This window comes from Leptonychotes weddellii, chromosome 2 (genome assembly GCF_054177405.1).
Source record: "Leptonychotes weddellii isolate Sample4059 chromosome 2, ASM5417740v2, whole genome shotgun sequence".
NCBI lineage: Eukaryota > Metazoa > Chordata > Mammalia > Carnivora > Phocidae > Leptonychotes > Leptonychotes weddellii.
This window is the reverse complement of record NC_138370.1, coordinates 128,525,289-128,549,389: the sequence shown is the minus strand read 5'-3', so window position 1 is coordinate 128,549,389 and position 24,101 is coordinate 128,525,289. Positions and strand designations below refer to the sequence as shown.

Genomic DNA, 24,101 nt, shown 5'->3' with positions numbered 1-24,101 from the left:
ACTGAATGACTTACTCTTTCCTAATCCCACTCGACTGGTTCATACCTCTGTGGCTTTGCACATTCATGTCTTCTTCCTACAATACACTTCTTTCCTCTGGCAATTCCTTTAATGACAATTTTGTTACCATTCAGACACTCCAGGGACAAATAAGTTATCTTTGACTTGCCCTCCTCAAAGTTCAACACTCCTTTATTTGGGCCACCCCAGCATCTTGCACATGAGGCTGTTATAGTATTTATCATACCAGTTCACAGCTGTGCCTTTCCCCCTCCAGACTGTGAGCTATATGATGGTAGGGAGTGTGTCTAATCCATCTTTTTATCTTCAGTGTTTGGAACACTGCCTGGCCCACAGTAAATCCTCAATGCATGTTTGAATAAATCCATGAATGAATAAATGAATTGAGAATGAACAATATGGTAAAGAGAAGAAGATAATAACACACTGTTTTGTTTTATCTGCAGGTCATGTTGCCGAGTATAAATAGAAATCCATGGGAATCTAAAGCAAGGTGGGAGCCAGGAGACTCCAGTAGTGACCCCTTTTGTATGGCCCTTTCAGGGGTTTGGATCACTTTTGAGTTATGTCACTTATGATTTCACTAAGCTTCTCTGAGCTCATTTTATTTCCATATCTCAGGGAACAGGGAGAAAACCTGATGTTAAGGTCTCCAGCACTTTATATAAATGTCCTCTGAAATTCTGAACTGTGCACATAATGGCATTTGGGGAAAGGATTAGGATTCTGTCATATCAGAGTATAAGAAAGTGCTAAGAATCTATTCAAACTAAAATGTGATTATTAGCAAGATTATCATTCCCTGAGGAGTCGACCTCTGTTTTAAAAATGGATAGATTCTGGTACAGTACGGTATTGGTATGCCCACTAATAATAGCTTACGTGTACTAAGTTCATACTACAGGGTATGCATTGAGCCAATTCCTTTGTTTAAACCTTATGCCACCTTAGGAGTAAAGTATTTTTTTAATTCTTATCAGCTTCATTTTAAAGATAAAGAAACTGTGTCAGAACACTTGCCTAAGGTGGCATAGAAAGTGCTGGTTCTGGCATATAAACTCAGGAAATCTGGTGTTAGATCTTGTGTTCTTAAGTATATTAAGTGACATTGACAACCCTTATATACTTATATACCTGATGACAGATGTTCAGGTTGGTTGTGGGTGGAGAGTCCTGAGGCAGGAAACCCTTAAAGAAGACCTCAGATACATCTTTTATTCCCTGAATCTAAACCTCATAAAAGATCATCTCTTGGGAGGTTGCTTTTTATCTGCTTCTGAAAAACTGTTCCTTTTTGGACACCTAGTCATCACTGTAAGCAATTTCTGGAGAAAATTAACTTACTGTTTATATTTTTCTACTGAGAACTCAGTAATATTACATTTAGTCAAAATTACAAAAACTAGTTGTATCCTTCCTTTTTCATGGTTGAAACCTAAGAATAGATTTTTTTTTAGAGATTATTCTGTTTAAAACAAGATAGAGTCTAAGCTAAAATGGGAAAAAAGTTCACCTTAAAATCAGATCCCACTTGGAGTCCTTGGTTTGTACTCCAGCATCAAAAACCAAAATGACATGTTTAAAACAATACTTGTGACTCTGACTAATAATACATCCAGTTACTATCTTCCACAAGCTTGAGCTTGCACCTTCCCTCTGGCTGGGAACTGCATGCAGATTAAGTCCTCATGAAAGATCAGTAGTTACTGGATGCCAGCTAGGGAATCCCTTTCCAGGTCCACCCATGAAAATAAGTCAGGCAAGCTCTACAGATTTTCTGCTACTGTCAGGAGAATATGTAACAACAGAGGAAGGACATTTAAGTGATATCTGAAAGATCAGATGGAATAAGCAACAAAAAGAGTAAGATCATGGGACAATCTTCCAGGTAGAAGGAACAGAATGTGCAGAGCCTCCAAAAAGAAGGCCAATATGGTTTGAGAACAGTGAGCAAGGAGGAGAGCCAGAGCATTAAGTTCCTTGGAGGACTTTATAAAAAGCTGGGATTTTATTCTAAGTACATTTGGAAATCACTTATGAAATTTTAAGCAAAGTAATATATATGTTTATAAAAGGTCATCTGGTTGCTATGTAGGCAAGATATTAGAGGGAGCTTGAGTGGAAGCAATGATTATGGTGAGCTGCCTATATGAGGGATCACATTAGCTAGGTTCAAGATGGAGACAGTGAATTAGAAGTAGAAACATCATTTGTGAATGGATTAGACATGAGGATAAGGGAGAATAGTATTCTAGCAACTAGATGGACAGTGATGTCATTGGCTGAGTGGAAAAAAAATAGGAATTAGAGAATGAGAAAGGGAACAACTTTTAAGAATTGGATTTAGATATAACATCAAGATGCCTATGAGAGATCCAAGTGGAAATGTCAAGTAGACCACTGAATGCACAAGTCTAGGGTTCAGAGATATCTGGGTTAGAGATTAAAATTTTAGAATTAAAGTTATTGTATATTCATCAGTACTATTATGGAAAATTGTCTTTTCCTGCTTCAGTTAATTCCTGAAAACATATGACTATAGAGTAGATGTAAGCTGTGTCATCTGCCACGTGGAGAAAGCCTGAAGACATTGTTTGAGCCTCTGAATCCCACTATACCTGAAGTCAAATGAATCTCTAGATTTTCCCAACAATCTTCCCTCCTTCCTTCTTTCCTTCCTTCCTTCCTTCCTTCCTTCCTTCCTTCTTTCCTATCTTTGACTTGTTCATTGGGTTTCTGCTACTTTCTACCCAAACTGTCCCATTTATTATGGGAATTTACAGAGCAATTGAAGACAAAGAATCAAAATCAGGATCATGTCTTGGATGATCTGGAGGCCTAGGCCAATGGGAATTATATTGTCTATAATCACTTACAAGCAAATAAATTTTTTCCTCTTAAGAGATTTATTAAGAAGCTGAATTCACTTACAGATGATGAACTGTGGTAAAAGAGGAATTGTAGCAGCTATTTGTTCCCTATCTAAACTTCATTTACTGGGCAAGTACACTAATGCTCCAGCTTCTATAAGTGTTGATTGGTAATAGCTCACACCAACACTTCTCCAGAGGCGTGCCCTTGTCTGACCTGACTTATTGATGTCTGGTAGCTTGTGCTTCACCTTCCCTGGACAGCCCTTGTTGGTATAACTCAAACAGCCCAGCCCTCTTACCTCTGGGTGCAATTACCTCTGTGATGTAATTTAGTATTAACCTTTTGGATTATTCTAAGCAATGATATTCAAAGTGAAGCTAATGATTCATTGAGGATGTAAAAAATATTAGAACTTCTATTTATATTTATTTTTAAATTTAAAAAAACAAGTTTTCAGGGGCATCTGGGTGGCTCAGTCATTAAGCGTCTGCCTTTAGCTCAGGTCATGATCCCAGGGCCCTGGGTTCGAGCCCCACATCGGGCTCCCTGCTCAGTGGGGAGCCTGCTTCTCCCTCTCCCACTCCCCCCTGCTTGTGTTCCCTCTCTCGCTGTGTCTCTCTCTGTCAAATAAAATAAATAAAATCTTTAAAAAAAATAAAAAATAAATTAAAAAATCAAGTTTTCAGAGCACTAGCCCCAAGGTGTGGAATCCTACTGGGAATGCACTAATTACCTAAAGTCTCCAAGGGGAAAGTAAGGGTCAGTTTGTTTTAAAATGATATCTAGCTCAGTGCTAGTCTTAGCATAGATTCTCAGTAATTCCTTGCTGTATTGCATTGAATTAAATAATCATACTTCACTCATTGATTTTAACATAATTAAAATAGTAACTCTTAGCAAAAAAATTATTATCTTGTTTTAATTACTATATTAGTCTTTTTTTAACTCTGCCAAACACAGTGGAGCACATACCAAAATATAAATCCATTTTTCAAACAAAACAGTTCTGTGGCAAACCTTACCACACATCTGGCTATGAGATTTCAGATGGGCCTTGGGGCAGAGAATGATACTAGAGAAAATAACTATCGTTAAAAATCTTTTGTTGAACCTAACATTGGAACACCTAAATATATAAAACAAATATTAACATAAATGTAGGGAGTAATAGGCAGCAATAAGATAATAGTAGATAATTTCAATACCCCACTTAAGATAATGAACAGATCATCCAGTCAGAAAAGCAATGCAGAAACAGTGGACATGAACAATGCTATAAACCAAATGGCCCTAGCAGACATGAATAGAACATTCTACCCAAGAGCAGCAGAATACACATTCTTTTCAAGTGTGTATGGAACATTCTCTAGGATAGATCATATGTTAGGCCACAATATAACTCTCGATAAATTTAAGAAGATTGAAATTATATCAATTATCTTTTCTGAACACAATGGTATAAAACTGGCAATCAATAACAATAGGAAAATAAGAAAATTCACAAATATGTGGAAATGAAACAACACATTCCTGAGTGACCAATAAGTCAAAGAAGAAATCAAAAGCAAAAAATTATTTTTAAAAAAAGGAAAATTCTTGAGATAAGTGAATGTGAGTACACAACATACCAAAACTTGAGCAATGCAGAAAAAGCAGTTCCAACAAGGAAGTTTACAGTGATAAACACCTAGAAAGATCTCAAATAAACAACCTAACTTTATACCTTAAGGAACTAGGAAAAAAAAAAACCAACTAAACCCAAGGTTACCAGAAGGAGCGCAATAACAAAGCAGAGCAGAAATAAATAAAATAGAGACTAGAAGAACAATAGAAACGATCAATGAAACTAGAAGTTGGCTTTTGGAGAAGATAAACAAAATTGACAAACCTATAGTTAGACTAAGGAAAAAAGAGAGAAGATTCAAATAAAATCATGAATGAAAGAGGAGACATTACAACTGACACCAGAAATAAAAAAAGGATGATAGGAGCCTGCTGTGAGCAATCATAAGCCAACAAATTAGATAACATAGAAGAAATGGGTACATTCCTAGAAACATGCAATCTACCAAAACTAAGCCATGAAGATACAAGAAATCTGAAGAGACCAATAACAGAAAGGAAATTGAACCAATAATCAATAATCTTGCAACAAAGGAAAGTCCAGGACCAGATGACTTTACTGGTGAACTCTACCAAACATTTCTTGAATTGTTGAATTCTTGAATTCAATCATCTCAAACTCTTCCAAAAAATTGAAGAGGAAGAAATACTTCTAAACTCATTTTATGAGGCCAGCATTCCCCTGATACCAGAGCCAGATAAGGAGACTACAAGAAAAGTACAGGTCGATATTCCTGATAGAATATAGATGCAAAAATCGAACAAAATACTAACAAACCAAATTCAACAGCACATAAAAGGATCAAACACCATAATCAAGTGAGATTTATCCCTGGAATACAAGGATAGTTCAACATAAGTATATTGATAAATGTAATACACCACATTGACAGAATGAAGAATAAAAATCACATGATCATCTTAATGGGGACAGAAGCATTTGATAAAATCCAACATCCTTTCATGATTAAAAACTCTTAAAAAATTAGGCATGTACCTTAACATAGTAAAGGCCATATATGACAAGTCCACAGTTAACATAATGGTAAAAAGCTGAAAATTTTCCTGTAATCAGAAACAAGTCAAAGATGTGCATTCTCAACACTTCTATTCAACCCAGTGCTAAAAATCTCAGCCAGAGCAATCAGGTAAGAAAAACAAAAGTCATCCAAATCAGAATGGAAGAAGTAAAATTCATCCTCCTTTGATACGGAGGACTTCACTGAGAGGATGATGGCCTATGTGCCTGGCTTTGCTCACATTCCAAGGGGTACAATAGGGGACATGATGCAGAAGCTCTTAGGGCAGTTGAGTGGTGCCAGGAAAGAAGAGAACCTGCAAACTCGGAGCTCTGAAGTCCAAGGTCTGATGCCCATCTCCACATATCCCCTGCAGTGGCCCAAAAAGCTCAAAGAAGAGACCAGGGATTCTCCTACATGCTGCTGCTGGAGACACCCAGGATGAGGCAGCCAGTGCTGAGGAGGAGCTGCTAGGGGTGCATGTACTCTTGGAGGTGCTCCCTCCCTGTTCAGTGGAGCAGGCCCAGGGGGTGCTGACCAAAGCTCAGGGAGACTTGGAAGAAGTTGTGCAGATGCCGGTAGAGGGGAAGGAGGAGGGACCTCCAACTTGGAATGGCCCCAACCAGGACCTGCCCAGATGCTTCAGAGGCCCTCAAAAGGATGAACTGAAGTCCTTCAACCTGCAGAAGTACATGATGGTGGATAGCACAAAGGATCAGAAGATTTACCAGCCCATAGCTCCCAGGGAGGCCCTTAAGAAGCTGATCCAATACATCAACAACCAGGTAGTGAGCACCAAAGGGGAGTGATTCAAAGATGTGCAGAACCCTGAGGCCAAGGAGATGAAGGTCACATACATCAACCTCAAACTAGCCAGGAAATACCATTTCCACTGAGGAATTCACCCGACTCTGTCAAAGCCTTTTAGGCTCAGATCCTAGAGGGATGCAGGAGACCTACACCCCCACACAGGGCCTGCCCTAACTCCTGTTCCCCTTCTCTATTCTGCTCTCTACTTCCTTGCCCCACAGTGTTGACCTCCTCTTGGAGCTGCCCATGGGCACAGTAAAATTTGCCCCAAGGGTGGGTGGGGACAGGGGAAGTAAGGAAACTGGCTTCATAAAAGGAAAGTGAAAGACAAAGAAAAAAAATTGCAGTTAAACAATATAAGAAAACCTTTCACATTTCTGAGAAGGTATTAGCTTAATCTGATGATAAAAAATAAAAGGTCAATAAATTGTTGTCATCATAAAAGATATTGGAACTAACCAGAAAACCCCTGCTTGCTTATTATGCACAAATCCACATTGCATAAAATTTTAATTGTATTCATTGTCCTTTGGGAAAGTTGAAGTAGAATGACATATAGTAAAGAGAAAGGAAAATAACATTCAAGGATTTGGAGGTATTCTTATGGAAGGACATTTAGTTTTGATTCTAAAAACTAGTTGTTAATTTTGAAATGGTAAACTTTGATTACATGCAAATAAGGAGATTTTTGTCCAGGATGGCAGATTGACTATATATTCTCTCCTTTTTTGAAAACCCATTAAAATTATGTTAATTATTATGTATGAAAATGGAGATAAATCTGTAACACTGACAAAAACCAAAAAGATTTCTTTAGTAGGTGACAGATTCAATGCTTTTCCTGAACTCAACAAATGAAGGAAAAATAACTAATAAAGTAAGATGAGGGAAGTCACATACTGGGACAGGATTTTTCTCCCTCAGCAGTATTGACATTTTGGGCCAGATAAGTCTTTGTTGTAGGGAGCTATCTTGTGACTTGTAGGGTGTTTTGCAGCACTCCTGGCCACTAGATACTAGATGCCAGGAGCACTCCTCCTTCCAGGGTGACAACCAAAAAATGTCTCCAGGAATTGCCAAATATCCTTTGAGAGACAAAACTGTCCCTGACTGAGAATCCCTGGACCAGACTATGAGTCACAGAAAAGCAGCCAAGAAGAAAGACTATCTGCTCTAAAAACTTTAGGAGAGACTCAGAACTTAGAAATACCAAATACAAAAAAGAAAGGACATAAAAAGGGATTACAAAAACCAGTCATATTTCTATATACCAGTAAGAAAATGTTCTTTAAAAAGATACCAGTTAACAATGACAAAAAAGAACCTCTAATATTAAATCTAATCAAAGATGAACAAGACCTTTAACAAAAATATTTTAAAGCTTTATTGAAATACAGTAAATACGTATAAATAAATGAAGATGTCAATTATTTCTCTAGACCTCTAGATTTGAAGCAAGCTAAATAAAAATCCCAGTATGAAGGTGTGTGTGTGTGTGTGTGTGTATTACTTGATATGGAAACGAAAAGGGTCAAGAATAATCAAGACATACCTGGAGAAGATGGTGACAAATTCAGGTGTACTGGGTTGAATGGTGGCCCCCTAAAAAGATACGTCTGTCTGGGAACATGTGAATGTGACCTTATTTGGCAGAGTCTTTGCAGATTCTATGTTAAGGATCTCAAGATAAGACCAATGTGGGTTATCCAGGAACATCTTGAATCTAATGATTCTAATCTAATAATCTAATGCCCTTATTGGACTGGAGAAACACAGAGGAAAAGGTCAAGATGGAGACAGAGATTGCAGCTATGTAGCTGCATGTCAAGGAATGCCTGAAGTTACCAGAAGCTGAAAGAGGCAAAGAAAGATTCCTCCCTAGTGCCTTCCAAGGGAGCCAGCACTGTTGATACTTTGATTTCAGATTTCTGGCTTCCATAACTGAGAGAATAAATTTCTATTGTTTTAAGCCACTAGTTTATGGTAATTTGGTACAGAAACACTAGGAAATTAAAATAACAGGTATCAACACTTATTGTCAAACTATAGAGGTTAAAACATTGTAGTATTGACACAATGCAAAACAAGCTGATCAATGGAACAGAATAGAGAGCACAGCAACATCCCAATTCATGCATGGAAACTTGATTTGTGGCAGAGATGGCATGGTAGATCATCCAAGAAAAGACTGACTGCTCAATCAGTGGTACTAAGAGAAATGTTTATTCACATAGGGGGAAGAAAGAAATTAAATCCTTAAGTCAAACACATATGCAAATATCAATTCCATGTAGAATAAAAAAGGTTTAAATGCAAAAAGGAAAAATGATTTTTTTTAAGACAGTGATATCAGGATCAGAAAGGATTTCTTATACAAACACAAAGAATACTACTAATAATAGAAAAGAATGATGTATTTAACTATATTAAAATTTAGAACACTGTTCATTTAAATATATTATAAAGAAAATGAAAAGCCAAGCCACAAAATGGAAAAAGATTCATTTCCCAAAATGAAGGATTCATTTCCCAAAAAATGTTTCTCTTTTTCCAAAAAAATGTTTCTAAGAATAAATTAAAAGACAAAAATATAATAGGAAATGGCATGTTACACTGTATGTTAAGTAAAAAGAAAAAGAAAAAAAAAGAAATGGGCAAAAAATCATGATTATAAAGGACAAAATGCAAATGGTTGATAACCACTGATGAACATTATTAATAATAGGGAAAATGCAAATTAAATTCACAAAGAGTTACTATTATACATACATACATACATACATACATACATACATACATACCAGTTTGGCAAAAGTCAATTTTGTTGAAAATTTTGATGAAGAGGTAGGGCAACATGAATTCACTCCCTGTTGGTGGTGGTGTCAAATGTCTACAAACCCCCTGGAAAACCATTGATCAGAATCTGCTGAAGTTGAGTCTGAGCAAAACCTATGACCCAGCAAACCATCTGCTTGGTTTATGACCTGAGGAGGCTCTTGCACATGCACTAGGAGTGCATGCACTAACCTGCAAGGATGTTAATTAGCTGCATTGTTCATAATTATAAAAGTGAAAACAGCTGAAATATTTGTCAACCTTAGAATGAATTAATAAATAGTAGTATATTCTTTCTAGGACAGTCTACACTGCAGTGAAAAATAAATGATGTATTTATTTTATATAGCTACAGGATTTTTATTTTATATAGCTTTTATTTTACATAGCTTTATATTTTATATATAAAATCCTATTTTATATAGCTATTTTATATAGCTATAGCTACATGCATCAAAATGGGAATATCTCAAAGACATAACGTTGAGGGAAATAATGAAGTCACAGAAAGATATGATTATATTTACATAAATTTCAAAAGAGGAAAAATTGCATACTATGCTATTTGAGTATGCATACCTCAGTGATAAAACCACAGAATGATTAAATCCAAATTCAAAACAGTTTTTAACTATGAAGAAGAGAGAAAAAAGAACATATAGAGGTCTCAGAGGTACTGGTAAAGTTCTATTTCTGAAATTTGGTGGTAGGTTCTTGGATATTCACTTTAAAATGTTTTACACACTTTCTAAAGCATAATGATATCCCAACAAAAATGAATGAAAGAAAAAATACCAAATACCAAGACACATCATCATGAAATTTCAGAAAACAAAAAATAGAGTACAAAAGTTTCTAGAAAAAGAAGAGATTACTTAAAAAGAAACGCAATTTCTCATCAGCTGCAGTGATAGAGTAATAAAAATGAAGCAAGGCCTCAGATGGTCTGAGGGGAAGTGATTTTTCAATGTAAAGGTTTACATTCAAACTGTCATTTGAGTAGACTATTGGATAAAGGGTTTTTCAACATAAAATAATTCAGAAATGTTACCTCCCATGCACTTTTTTTCTTAAGGAAGGTGCTTGAGGACACAACCCACCATATCAAGGAAAATATGAGATGCAAGAAGCAATAGCTCTCACACACTAGAGCAATCCTGTTTGGACCCAGGTTACCTCTCTAAAGTGGACCTAGAAAGCAACCAGTTCAAATTGAAGCAGAAAGCATAAAGTTTTGAGAAAGAAGAATTAAAGAAATAAAGAAATAGTGAGACTTTGGACATATCTGAAGATATAGTAAAATGGTAGAGGACTTAAAATAAATGAGTGAGTTCTACTCAAAATTGCTTTGGGAAATACTCTTATGTGGAAACCCAATTGTAAAAAGCACTGTTTTGTTAAATGACAAACACTATTTAAATAGCTATGGAAATGAAAATACTCTTCATTGGTTTTCAATATTTAGAATCAACCTATATAAATATTAACTAAATAAAATGAAATACTTTCCTACATTGTTAATATGCCAGAGAAAGGAAAGTACGATGAGTTAAGAGTTGAAGTGCTAAAGTCATCTTTTAATTGAGCGAATCATAAATAATCATACTAATTCAGTCTTCTTTCTATAGAGCTATTACTTCATTGTTCCAGAATAACTCTCATAAGCTTTAAGGAGAACATTCTAGGCTAATATACTGGGTTTTGCTAAACAAATCTATGGTCTCCACAGATACGCTTTTCATGGGACAAAAAATGGAAGACTATTTGACTTTCTGCTATGATAGGTAAAGACTTAGCTTGTCTAACATACTTTGAAAATTAGAAATGCCTTGATAAATGCAGTTTTTAAGGGAAGCCATGAGAGGCATAACTAGATTTGAGATTGATATAAAAAATTTTAGACATGGGAGCACCTGGGTGGCTCATTCAGTTAAGCGTCTTTCTCTTGATTTTGGCTCAGGTCATGATTTCAGGGTGGGGAGATCTAGTCCTCACTCGGCTCTGTGCTGGGCATGGAGCCTGCTTAAGATTCTCTCTCTCCCTCTGCCCCTCCCTGCCTCAATCTCTCTTTCTCTCCCTCTCAAAAAAAAAAAAAAATTACAGATGCACATTTGTATGTGATACTTTACATGCTTTTAAAAACATAATAAATAAAATGATAAGGCAAACATGGCAATCATATATTCTTATGTTAAAAAAGTTTAAGGAAAATGAACCAGCACAGAAAATCAAGAATTGAAAATCAGAAGAACGTCTGTTTCAACCAACAGTTTTCTTAGTTGTTAATTAGTAGCCTACCTAATCTATATGTATTTAATTGTATATAACATTATTCAAAATATTTTACATATATTAAGTTCTTTAATCGTCACAACCATATGGCTTAGATATTATCTATATTTTACAGGAGAAGAGATTGAGGCATGGAGAGGCTAGGTTCTTATAGCAACCAAACTGAAAGTGAAACAGAAAAACACATTCATAAACTTCTAAAATTTCTATTAAGCTTACCATTCTCTCAATCTGATGACTCCTTTCTATAAACTCTCTTGAGCTTTTCATTCCATAATTTTCTTTGTATTTTATATTTGTGATTTTAAAAGAGCCAAGGTAATAGAATGACTTATCATCTGAAAGGTAAAATAAACAAAAGATCCATGCTTAAATATAATGTTTTTTGTCCCCCAACCCCAGGAAATAGGTTTACTATAGTGCAGTTTATTTCTTATTGGTACAAAAGTTATTGTGGACATTATTCAAATATTTTGTAATTTTATCATTGTATCCAGCTAAAATAGAAAATCCAGGCCTCCAAGTACACTTTCGGAATACCTCTTTTACAGTGTTTATGCATATCAAAATTTTCATACAATTGGACATGCAATATGGACAATAAATATTGAAAGCAATTGCTGAAAGTCATGTAAAAATTATCAGTTTCCTCAAAGAATTGTAACATAGGTATATCTTAGATAAGCTGTATTATGAAGATATATTGAAGAGGCTGTCAGTTTTTTCCATGCTCCTAATAAGTATTAGTATTTATTGTTTTCACTTTTTGCCTATTCACTTCTCAATTCTCTGCAGTCCATTCTTGACATACCACTGAAACTTCCATTGTCAAGGCCAACAGTCATAATATCGAATAGCTACCTTTTTTAGGGTCTTTTTTCTTTTCTTTTTTTTTTTTTTTAAATCTTGATTGTTTTGCAGGTTTAATCATATTCCCTGAAACCCCACCTTAGGCTTTGTGGAGCCATATTCTAACTTTCTTCCTCCCTGGCCACACCTTTTCATCGACCTTGGAGAACTCTTTTATTTCTGCTTCTTTCCTTAGCAACCCACTGTTCTATCCTTGCCCTGGCCATGTAAATAACCCTTTCTGGGTGATCCTAACAGTGATGGCCTCAACCATCAACTATTTGTTGATGTTAAAAGATCAACTAAGTTGGGGTACCTGGGTGGCTTGGTTGGTTAAGCGCCTGCCTTCAGCTCAGGTCATGATCCCGGGGTCCTGGGATCGGGCTCCCTGCTCAGCGGGGAGTTTGCTTGTCCCTCTCCCTCTGCCCTCCCCTCCCCCAGCTCATGCTGACCCCCTCTCTTTGGCTCTCAAATAAATAAAATCTTTAAAATAAATCAAATGGGGCACATTTACATTTTCAAGAGTTTATTTGAGCAAATAGTGATTCCAGTTGGGCAACACCAAACCGAAAGTGATTAGGAGTCCTCCACCAACAGGAGTGAGGGGAGATATGTATAGAGAAGATGCAGAAGCAAAGCAAGGAAATTATTTGATTGCCTATAGCTTAAGCAGTTGCCTTATACTGCTTTTGGAAAAAAAAAGGCATATGAAACTCAGCACATGATGTGATTTGTCTTTATTCTAAAGATCAAGCTTTTCACTCTTCTTTCTCATTTTAAAACGATATTGCTTTTAAAGATTTTTATTTATTTGAGAGAGAGGGCAAGAGAGAGAGAGCATGCACCAGCAGGGGTAGGGGCAGAGGGAGAGGGAGAAGCAGACTCCCAGCTGAACAGGGAGCTTGATCCTAGGGTCATGACCTGAACCGAAGGCAGATGCTTAACTGACTGAGCCACCCAGGCACCCCAAAACTGTATCGCTTTTAGATGTGTCCATCCATGTAATAATGTTTATTGCAAGCTTCATTGGCTGGAAATATGTAACACTGAACTCAACCCTGGAGCAAACAATAATTTAACATCAATAACAGATTAGTAATTAAAATTTTAATATCATGCAAATAGCATTTTTTATACAAGAAAGAATTTCAAGATATTAAGTCATAGAGCACTTAGGCAATAGAAATGTGACCTGGATACTTACCCTCAACAACAAAATGAGTAACAATACCAATTGCAATTCCTATGACTGCTACAATTGCCAATGTGAAAAGAGCTACACGTATAGGATCCCAAAATTGCTGTCTTCTTTGATATTCAGCCCGTGGGTAATCAGCTTCTGAAAATTCAACTGGTCTGTGATAATAGAAACAAATAGTAAGACAATAAGAAAGTCATTATGGTTCCACTTTATGTCCACTTGTTATGTTCCTCTAAGAAAATAGTTTATACTGCTAATAATAGGATACTTAGATCTTGAAAAGAACACAAGGTTTTAATTTGTATATGCTTTCCCAATACCCCAATCACAATATAAATTTTGATTAAAGTTCTACCGATGTTGACATTCAAGTGAGAATATCTTCCTACAGCATTTTGTCTGACATATTGGCAATTTGAAATTTGAAGGGTGAAACACAAAGACTTACTTATTAAAAAGGTAGTTTATAAATAAAATTTTCATATTTTAATAAGGGAGTTTCTAGCAACAGTTATACAATAATCTCATCAATTCTACTTGATTAAAAATTTAAAAAATTAATATGAATACTTTTTTAATGACCTTAAAATTTTTCTTAATGATTTCTTTTAAAAGTAGCAACATTGCTTTTGAAACCCTGATCATGGTTCTTTGCATTTTATTAACACCTCCCAATGAAATCACAAATTGTGAATCGTACTTGATAAGACTCCAGTCCCCAAGAAGACTATTTCCACTTGACTTTTACCTATGCCTACTCATGTACTACCTCCCCACTCAAAATATCTTATTAAGATTATCATTTTCCAACTTGAAAGTTGGCATTTATTTACTTTATTTTCCAAATCCTTGAATAACATTCGATATTTAATATCTTGCAAGTGAGATACTTTTATGTCTTTATATTTTTAATTTTATTTAACAATATTTATTTTAAACTTTATTCATTCAATGAGATAATAGAAAGTTCTTAGAATAGTACCTACCACATTCCAACAATTTCAGGAGCAGTTCTAGATGCCAAGAGATATAAAGATTTTAAGATATACTCCTTGCCTGTCGGAAACTCACTCTTTACAAGAGCATACAGATGTGGAAATGAGTAATTAATATATAGTATGAAATGTGCCAAAATAAAACTTGGTGCAAGAATAGAAAGTAATTAACTTTTTGGAGGTCTGTGTCAGGATATTTTATCAAGAAGGTGACATGATTAAACTTTGAGTGTTAAAAGTTCTCCAGGCATAAAAAAGGAGAGAACAGAAAAAATAACATGTGCAACAAAAGGGGGTGTGCTAAGGATGTGAAACGATATTCATTACTAATACAGTGGTCCCCTTTTTCTCACTTGGGATATGTTCTGAAAACCCCAGTGGATGCCTGGAATTGTGAATAGTGCCAAACCCTATGTTTTTTTCTATACATACGTATCTATGATAAAGTTTATTTTATGAATAGGCATAGTAAGAGATTGACAATAATAGTAAAATAGAGCAATTATAAAAATATGCTGTAATAAAAGTTATGTATATATGGTTTCTCTCTTTCAAAATACCTTACTGTACTGTGCTCATTCTTCTTGTAATGATGTAAGATGAAAAACGCCTATATGATGAGATGACGTGAGATGAATGACACAAGCACGGTGACTAACATTAGGCTACTACTACCTTCTGACAAGTCAGAAGGAGGATCATCTGCTTCAGGTTGACCATAGGTAACTGAAAACACAGAAAGTAAAATCTTGAATAAACAGGGGGGGGTGCTACTATAGTTAGTACTGGGAGTGAAAATTCTGCTTTTGCCCTCAAAGAATTTATGGCGTCCAAAGCATGTGCATGATTGCATGTTTTCTCGCCACTGTTGTACTAGAAAGAGGATATGCTAAGGCTGGTGGACTGACTGGGTCATGAGGAGTCCCATAACCCAAAGTAAAACGTTTGAAATTGACTCTGCAGAAGATGGGGAGCCAATAAAAATTTTAATCAGACTGAGAATTTAGAATAATCACAAGATGAGGATTAGAGCAGGAGTGCAGACAGGAAGACCAGTTTAGAGGTTATTTTGAAGATCCAGGAGAAAGATGGAGAGGATGGTGAGGACCTGAGCCATGGCTGAAGCAGTGGGGTGGAGAGGAGATGGATTTAGCTCCAATTCTTGATTTTTGTTGGCTGATTACTTAGTTGTGGGATAAGGAAAGGATTAATGTCTCCCTTGTTTTGATGTCCAAGTAAATGATTGTGCCTTCTGGCAAGATGAGAAAGATTAAAGGAAAAGACAGTGATTTCAATTCAGACATCAATGTTGTTAATAATGACCAATGTGCTGTCCTCACACTTGGGTCTGAGCCAAATGGAAAGTACCCATTTTATGCCCTTTTCTCTTTGACTTATTTTATTTTAGTTGTGTCACTGACATCTGTTGGCATGACTCTAATAAAAGCAACTGTTAAGGTTGGCACCACATAGCCCAGAATAAACAAAATTTATTAATATACCCATATACAATACCTCCTTCCTCACCGTAATTGCAGTCTCCATATACAAAATCTATAGTATTAAGTATTCTTGATATTTAGTTTGTGGACATTTTGGTTCACGCATTTTTTTCTCACTTCCTTTTTCCCTAAGTTTTGTCAATTTGTTTGTTTTTACCTGAGCCCTTCAAGATGCAAGAAATGACAAGAATCAAATTCTGTCAAATTTTGGGGGTTATAGACACACAGTAAGTCATGATAACATTGCATCATGGTAAAGAAGATTTTTTTATTCCTGATATAAATGTTGCTGCTCTTTGAATAAATGAATGATGAATAAAAGGGACACAGTCTAGATCCTAGATCCGAAAAATCATTTGCATACAAAAGTTAAAGAATTCTGAGACACAACTGTTGGTTCCAGTTCAAAATGGCAACCCAGGAGGATCCTGAGCTTATTTTCTCTCACTGGCACATAGAACCTACAGCTACATATGGAACAATAAACTCTGAAAAAACCTGAAAACTACTTGAACGACTACTGTACTTCAGAAAGTGAGAATGAAACCTCATGGAGGTGGGTAGGAGAAGCTGAGATATAATCTCACCATAAACCCCACCCCTGGCATGGTGATCCACAATGGGGAGGGAACGCAAAACCTGGAGCTTATCCCTGAGGAGCAAAGGGTTTGAATCCCACATTGAGCACCCCAACTTTTAAAACCTGAAAGAGGAGTCCCCAGAACATCTAACTTTGAAAACCAGTCAGGCTCACCTTCACAAGACCCATGAGTTTGTAGCAAATGGAGAATGGCTCTGAGAGAGCTCCCCGGCAACACTTCCACCCCCAGAACCCAGCTATTTCATTCTTATGACTTAACTCAGGTAGATATAGCAGACTAACTACATTATCCCACACCAAAATGATGTACATAAAAAGTCAATCTTATACTTTTCTCTGCAGACAGCCTTACAAATGCTCTGATGAAGAGAACAAACACAACCTCTAATACAGCCCTCCCTCCAACATGCCACTTGTGTAGATTAACAATTAAGTCTCAGAGTTATGTCTTCTTTTAGAGGCAGGCTTTTTGATGATAAGCACTGTAATCATACCTAAATAAATAGGTGAGAAAACTGGCCTCCTCTCAATAACTAGTTGCAATAAGCTCTAAGATTATTATATCAAAGATGGCTGTCTACTGGACATATGACACTTATCAGATAGTTCAGTCTTGAACTTTTAGGAAGTTTATTTAAGCAATTGAAATTGAGTTGCTTTTCCCCAGTTTCTTTTACAGAACTTTTCTTAAAATAGATGCTTTTATAACAGATTAATTGAGTTACTAACTAGCGTAGTTGAAGTAGAGGTTTGCAGAAAGAAGTAGGCCATCTTTATTATATATTTGCACACTGAATGGCATGTGTGTCTTTTATGTTAGGCACAATGTATAATTAAGACATCTCCCAGTCCTTCAGACCTCAGCCTCCAAATATCTTTTAGATTATTGCTTTTAATGTGAGAATCAGTGGAACAAATCTGTTCAAAAACCATGAAATATGGAAAAATTATAGTATTTTTGGCTAGATTAAGGAATAATGAATTATAAATAAATCATAAAAATGAAGATAGCTTATTTGTGTCTAAATTATTCTTATTCCAGAATTCTCAAAGTTAATCCATTTGTATCCTTTTAAGGAGTTAAATTGAAATACATGTAAGCCAGGGCACCTGGGTGCCTCAGTTGGTTAAGCATCTGCCTTTGGCTCAGGTCATGATCCCAGAGTCCTGGGATTGAGTCCCACGTAGGGCTCCCCCCTCAGTGGGGAGCCTGTTTCTCCCTCTGCCTGCCGCTTCCCCTGCTTGTGCTCTCTCTCTCCCTCCCTTCCTCCCTTCCTCCCTCTCTGTCAAATAAATAAATAAAATCTTCTTAAAAAAAGAAATATATGTAAGTGTATGTGGTTCAGGTGGACTGTACCAGTCACAAGAGGACACTTACATGATAAGAGGTATCCCCAAGCTAGAGTAAAACTTCCTTAATCACCAAACACAGCTACTAGATATTATCGAGATGGACTAATTAAGAGTCAGATGGCAAAAGAGTTAATTTTTAAATTCATAATTGGGATTTATTTTCTGCCTGTCATTTTGCGTGTTAGGACTTAAGCCACTAATTTGAGACACTTTGTAGCATGTGTTTTGGTACAGCACCCTGTCTCTTTTTAAACTTTAATCTGTTTTAGTTAATTCAGTTATGAAATTGGGATTTGAACCAGTTCATTATTGAAATACATTGACATTGCTTTTCCCATTTCTGGACTTCATATTACAGTTGATGTGTGTGTGTGCTTGATTCTCTAAGGTTATATCACTGGAAAGCAATTATGCTATTATTGAATAATTATTTGTTGGTTTAGCATTGGTGTTGCTATTGGTGTTAGCATTGATAGACTAATTCTCGGCTTCTCTAATCACTAATTGTAATCTGCTTTTCAGGTCACACACATATATATATATGTAATAGGCATTTAATAATAACTAATAGATATATTATATAAATGAAATGTCTCTATTATTTATACTATAGTATTTTATTTGTTGATGCAGAAGCAAAGCTTGGTCTATGCCTTGTAAACTCATTTATTATCTATGTTCTCTGAACTCCACATAGACTAGAAGTTTTTCCAGTACTTTTTTTCTCCCATAGTCTTACTATGTAACTATTGAGTTCATGGTTAAAAGTCCCAAAGTTACATTATCACATTACCATAATAATGAAAATTAGTTTATTGATGTAAAGTATGTCAAGTATTTCTAGACAAAGCTCTGCTAGTACTGAATTTGGAACATACCCAGAGCCACATGATGCATGATCTGGTCAGTAGGATTGCTATATGTCCTTTTGCTATACTCAATTCAATTCTATTTAGGAAACTTTTATTGTGTGCCTATATATTCCTGACAGTGGGGATATAAAAATTTAAAAACAAATGCACTTTGTATTCAAGGAGCTTATGGTAGAGTAGAAAGATATAAAATAATAAAATCAATACAGTGTCATAGGAAAAATAACAGATTTACCAAGTACAGTGATAAGTAAACATGGAGGATTGAATAATAAAGGTTGTTTAAGAAAGAGACAGAAAGGCATACAGGAAAGACTTCTTAGAAGATGTGATGACTGATCAGGGCCCTTGAAGGTCAAGGGCGTTCTCTAGCATGTGATAGTGGTTAATTACATCCTAATCCTGTTTACTCCTTGCTTGCAAGCAGAACAACTTCTCATTATCATAAAAGCACCTTTTTAAACAGGAATATGACCACAGAATTTATTTGGAAGTCAAAGAAACTCACCAATGAATAGTATTTTTCACCACCACTCAAAAAATTGATAAAATCAACAAAAGAAAACAATTCATGCATTTTGGATAGAAGATGAGAGTAAGAAGAGCTTAAGAGATTTTGGAAAACCATTTTAATGACTTAAACAGTCTAATTTAGTTCAGCTGATGGTGGTGCAGTTCTTTTTGGGAAATATCTTTTTATGCGAAGACTTGGCAACACTAGAAAATGTAAATCAAAACATTGGCAAAATGGTGGGTAGTAAAAGAGAGGAGTTCATCGTGTTGTTGAAGCATTTAAAATGGTATAGTCATCTATGATGGACATATGGGCTGCTTCCATAATTTGGCTATGGTAATTAATGCTGCAATAAACATAGGGGTGCATATATCTTTTTGAGTTAGTGTTTTTGTTTTCTTTGGGTGAATGAATACTCAGTAGTGGAATTAATGGATCGTATGGTATTTCTATTTTTTATTTTTTTGAGGAATCTCCCCACTGTTTTCCACAGTGTCTGCACCAATTTACATTTTTTCCAGTAGTGCACATGGGTTCCTTTTTGACACATCCTTGCCAACACTTGTTATTTCTTGTCTTTTTGATTTTAGCCATTCTGACAGGTATAAGGTGATATCTCATTGTAGTTTTGATTTGCATTCCCATGATGATTAGTGATGTTGAGCATCTTTCATGTGTCTATTCATATGTCTTTGGAAAAATGTCTATTCAGTTCCTCTGCCCATTTTTAAATCAAATGGTGGGGTTTTGTTTGTGTTGAGTTGTATAAATTTTTTTTATCTATTTTAGATTTTAAACTCTTATCAGATGTATCATTAGTGGATAAGGAGACATGGTGTGTGTTTGTGTGTGTGTGTATAATGGAATATTTTGCAGTCATAAAAAAGAATGAGGTCATGCCATTTGTGACAACATGGATGGACCTAAAGAGTATTATGCTAAATGAAATAAGTCAGACTGGGAAAGATAAACACCATATGATTTCACTCATATGTGGAATCTAAAAAACAAAACAAATGAATAAACAGAGAAATAATAAGCAGAATTAGACCTATAATATAGAGAACAAACTGATGGTTGCCAGAGGGAAAGGGGGTAGGGGCAAAGTGGGTTAAGGGAAGTGGGAGATATAGGCTTCCAGTTATGGAATAAATAAGTCATGGGCATAAAAGGCACTGCATTGGGAATATAGTCAATGATACTGTTGTAACAGTGTTTCATGGTGACAGATGGTAGCTACACTTGCGGTGAGCATAGCATGACATATAGAGAAGTTGACTCACTATATTGTATACCTGAAATTACTGTAACATTGTATGTCAACTATACTTAAGTAAAAAAATTATAATCAATCAATAATACAATCGTTTAAGTAGTGATGACACATATTTTCATGATGAGGCAAAATTTGCTTTAGACTTGGTAAGAATTTTAAAGACTAGGAACACAAATGAAAGGATCCTGGCAAGAAATGCCCTTGGTTTTGTTCAAAAGGCACATGAAAGCATATCCTAAAAATGTGATAGTAAATGACTACAGCGGCATAAAGAACTAGCAATGTGGTGGGAAACTGGGGGAATTTCAAGTATGAGCTAGTCATCAAAATTGGGTTCTCTATCAGCTAGACATGACTGGTTTGGCAGGTAATGGAGAAGGGCAAAGGTTCAGAGTGTGGGCAGAAATCAGATTGCACCCTGCTCCTTTACTGTAATGTGTAATAATTCTATTCATTGCAGGGGGATGGGTATGTTAATCCCATTAAATCCTATTTACATAATGTAATAGAATATAAAAGAATGTAGGACATTCTAGGATATTGGTGACAATTTCATGGGCTTTCCAAAACTTCCTTTAAAAAATTTTTTTAGACCTATGATTTCTAGATCCAGCGTAAGATCTATCCCCCTTCATAGCTTATCTTCAAAATCATGATTGCCATCTTCTAAGCACCCAAAGGCAACCTCCTCCCATGCTATAATATTAGCAAGGTCAGCTCCACCTCTGTGAAAGCAGCTACATGAACAATAATATTTAGTAATTTAATTCTTACAAATATGGGAAACATTTCCATAGTTTTTGTGTGTCCTTCAAAAATACACCAGGCTCTTCAAAATCTTTTACTTTCTGGGTAACTAAAATATTGCATTAGAATGATCACATCTTCTGCCTGAAAAAGATTTTATGGTTATTATGACTGCCAAACACACTGTTAATAAGACACCTTTGATTTCATTCATTCAGTCAACATATGTTCATTGAGCATCTACTTGTTTCAGGCACTATTTTAGGTGGTAGGGATATAGCAGGACCAAAGACATATTCTCTAGGAGGAAGACAGACCGTGAACAAAACATAATCTATATATAAATTTAAAGTGTCCAGTAAGAGAATAGAGAAAGAATGGTGGTGGGGTGGATTAAGGCGATCAGAGGAGACCTCTCTGCAAAGATGACATCCAAGCAGACACAACAAAGTGAAGGATGGAGTCATGCGACTGTCTGAGGGAAAAGTACTATAAACAAAGGGAACAGTAAGTACAAGTGTCCTGAAGGGGGAACAGATTTGGTATATTGACAAGAGAGTGAGAAGGTCAATGTGACCAGCATGTAGGCAGCAAGCAGAAGAGAGAAGCTGAGGTCAGGGAGAGTCACATAACTGTTCATAACCTAGTGAACCACTATAAGGACTCCTTTATGCTATCCTGAGTGACAAGGGAAACCATTATAGAGTTTTGATCAGTGGGATGGATGGTCTTATTAAAAGGATCACTCTGTGGAGAATTAACTGTGGCAGAGGGAGAAGGTAGCATGAAGGGTAAAAGTAAGTAAACTGGTTAGGGGATCACTGCAGACATTCAGGTGGGAGATGATGGTGGCTTGGACTAGGAGGATGTTAGCAGTGAAGAGATCAAAATATATAATTGGATTCAGAATATATTTTGAAGGCCTTTCTGATAGACTTTGCTGATGAATTGGTGCAGAATGTGAAAGAGAGTTAAGGAGGATTCCACCATGTTTAGCCTGAGCAGAGGAAAGAAACATTTTGAAGGGGCTGAGACCCCTTTCTCAAATTAATGCTTACATGGAACTCTCCTGTATAACAGTGATTAAACACAGAGCTGTTCTGGAATGGAGAGGATATATGGAACTCTGCCAGTATGTAATCTCCTCACTGAGACACATTCACAAGAATTAAGTGCTAAATTTCACATTGACATACAAACGCTTTAACATAACGCTGAAGATTCCCCATGATGGGGCCCTCTACAGCCGGATCTGTCACACAGCCCCTAATCATCTCTCTCACATTCAATTCTCCAGCCTTCACCTGTCACGCACCCAAGGAACCCTTTTTCAAGTGGCACCTCTATAAAGTCTTTTCAACATAAGAAACTCCTGAGCAGGCTTTGACTTGTAAGGAATCAGCAGACAGGTGATGGACATAGACTTGAGCCATTTATTCCCTTTCTGTCACAGGGCCTCAGAAAAGGTAGGCAAAGCTGGGATCTAGAGAAAATAGTCTTGATAAAGAGACCTGCTTCCTCTGAAACTGGTTGCAGATACAAATGTATTAAGTATGGGAGTAGGGATATGAACACTCCTTTTTTTTTTTTTTAAAGATTTTATTTATTTAACAGAGAGAGACACAGTGAAAGAGGGAACACAAGCAGGGAGAGTGGGAGAGAGAGAAGCAGGCTCCCCACTGAGCAGGGAGCCTGATGTGGGGCTCCATCCCAGGACCCCAGGATCATGACCTAAGCCGAAGGCAGATGCTTAACGACTGAGCCACCCAGGCACCCCTGAAGACTCCTTTCTTGATTTTTACCCAAGAACCTATAGATTCTCAGAATTCATAGTTAAATATGATTTATCATTAATCTACTTCATTTACCAATGCTAAACTCCCCTTTATCATATTACTCCTCAAGCCCAACCTGTTCTTAAAACCCTTCCTTCCTAACTTCTTTGTGGAAGCTCCTCTCACCTTTCAGTAACCTAAAGATGGTTTTTAGGAATGCATTCTTAAACTTTACATCTATTACACTAGTTATATTTCCTTAGGATTATATAAAATGGATCTAATCCTTCTGTCACATGTAATTCATTCAACAGGTTCTTATTGGGCATCTACTGTAAGCCCAGCACCATTATAGGCACTGGGTATTTGCTGATTAACAAACCTAACTCTCTGTTGTCACATAAATTAAAATCAAGTGAACACTTAGAGTTTATTCCACCAATTGGCCAAACCAAAGGATTAAATCTCCTTACTGCCAAGGGAAGACAGTTAGGGATGTGTTGAGAAAGCATTTCCCAAACCTCTTTCAAGAATTAAAAAAATATTGGAGGGGGAGCAAGATGGCAGAGGAGTAGGAGACCTAAATTTCATCTGGTCACAGGAATTCAGCTAGATAGGTATCAAACCATTCTGAACACCTACAAACTCAACAGGAGATCAAAGGAAAGAATAGCAGCAATTCTAGGAACAGAAAAGTGACCAATTTCTGGAAGGTAGGACGTGTGGAGAAGTGAATCCAAGGGGATATTCAGGAAAATAGACCATGGGGGAAGGGAGCCTCCTCAGCCGGCTACTGGCAAGTGATAGAGCAGCAGAGCAAAAAATCGGAACTTTTAGAAGACTGCTCTGCTGAGGGACGCTCCACCGGCTAAACAGGGGGTGGAACCCTCACTGGGACAGTGTGGTCTCAGGACCCTAGGGGTCACAGAAAGACCATGGGTT

General features: G+C 36.4%; 1 protein-coding gene and 1 pseudogene across 1 annotated transcript in view; one reads left to right on the top strand and one right to left on the bottom strand.

Annotated features, from left to right (window-relative positions):
* LOC102750784 (transmembrane serine protease 11F) overlaps positions 1-16,702 on the bottom strand; it is a 35,375-nt gene extending 18,673 nt beyond the window's left edge. Inside the window, exons 1-4 of the mRNA XM_081813154.1 lie at positions 16,609-16,702; positions 15,179-15,245; positions 13,528-13,679; positions 11,694-11,812 (exon numbers count right to left, since the gene is read on the bottom strand). Coding sequence (XP_081669280.1) covers positions 11,694-11,812; positions 13,528-13,679; positions 15,179-15,245; positions 16,609-16,702 — 432 coding nt within the window. The remainder of the gene's footprint in view (positions 1-11,693; positions 11,813-13,527; positions 13,680-15,178; positions 15,246-16,608) is intronic.
* Positions 5,722-6,586, top strand: LOC102730201 (CUE domain-containing protein 2 pseudogene; annotated as a pseudogene).
* Positions 16,703-24,101: the final 7,399 nt, after the last annotated feature.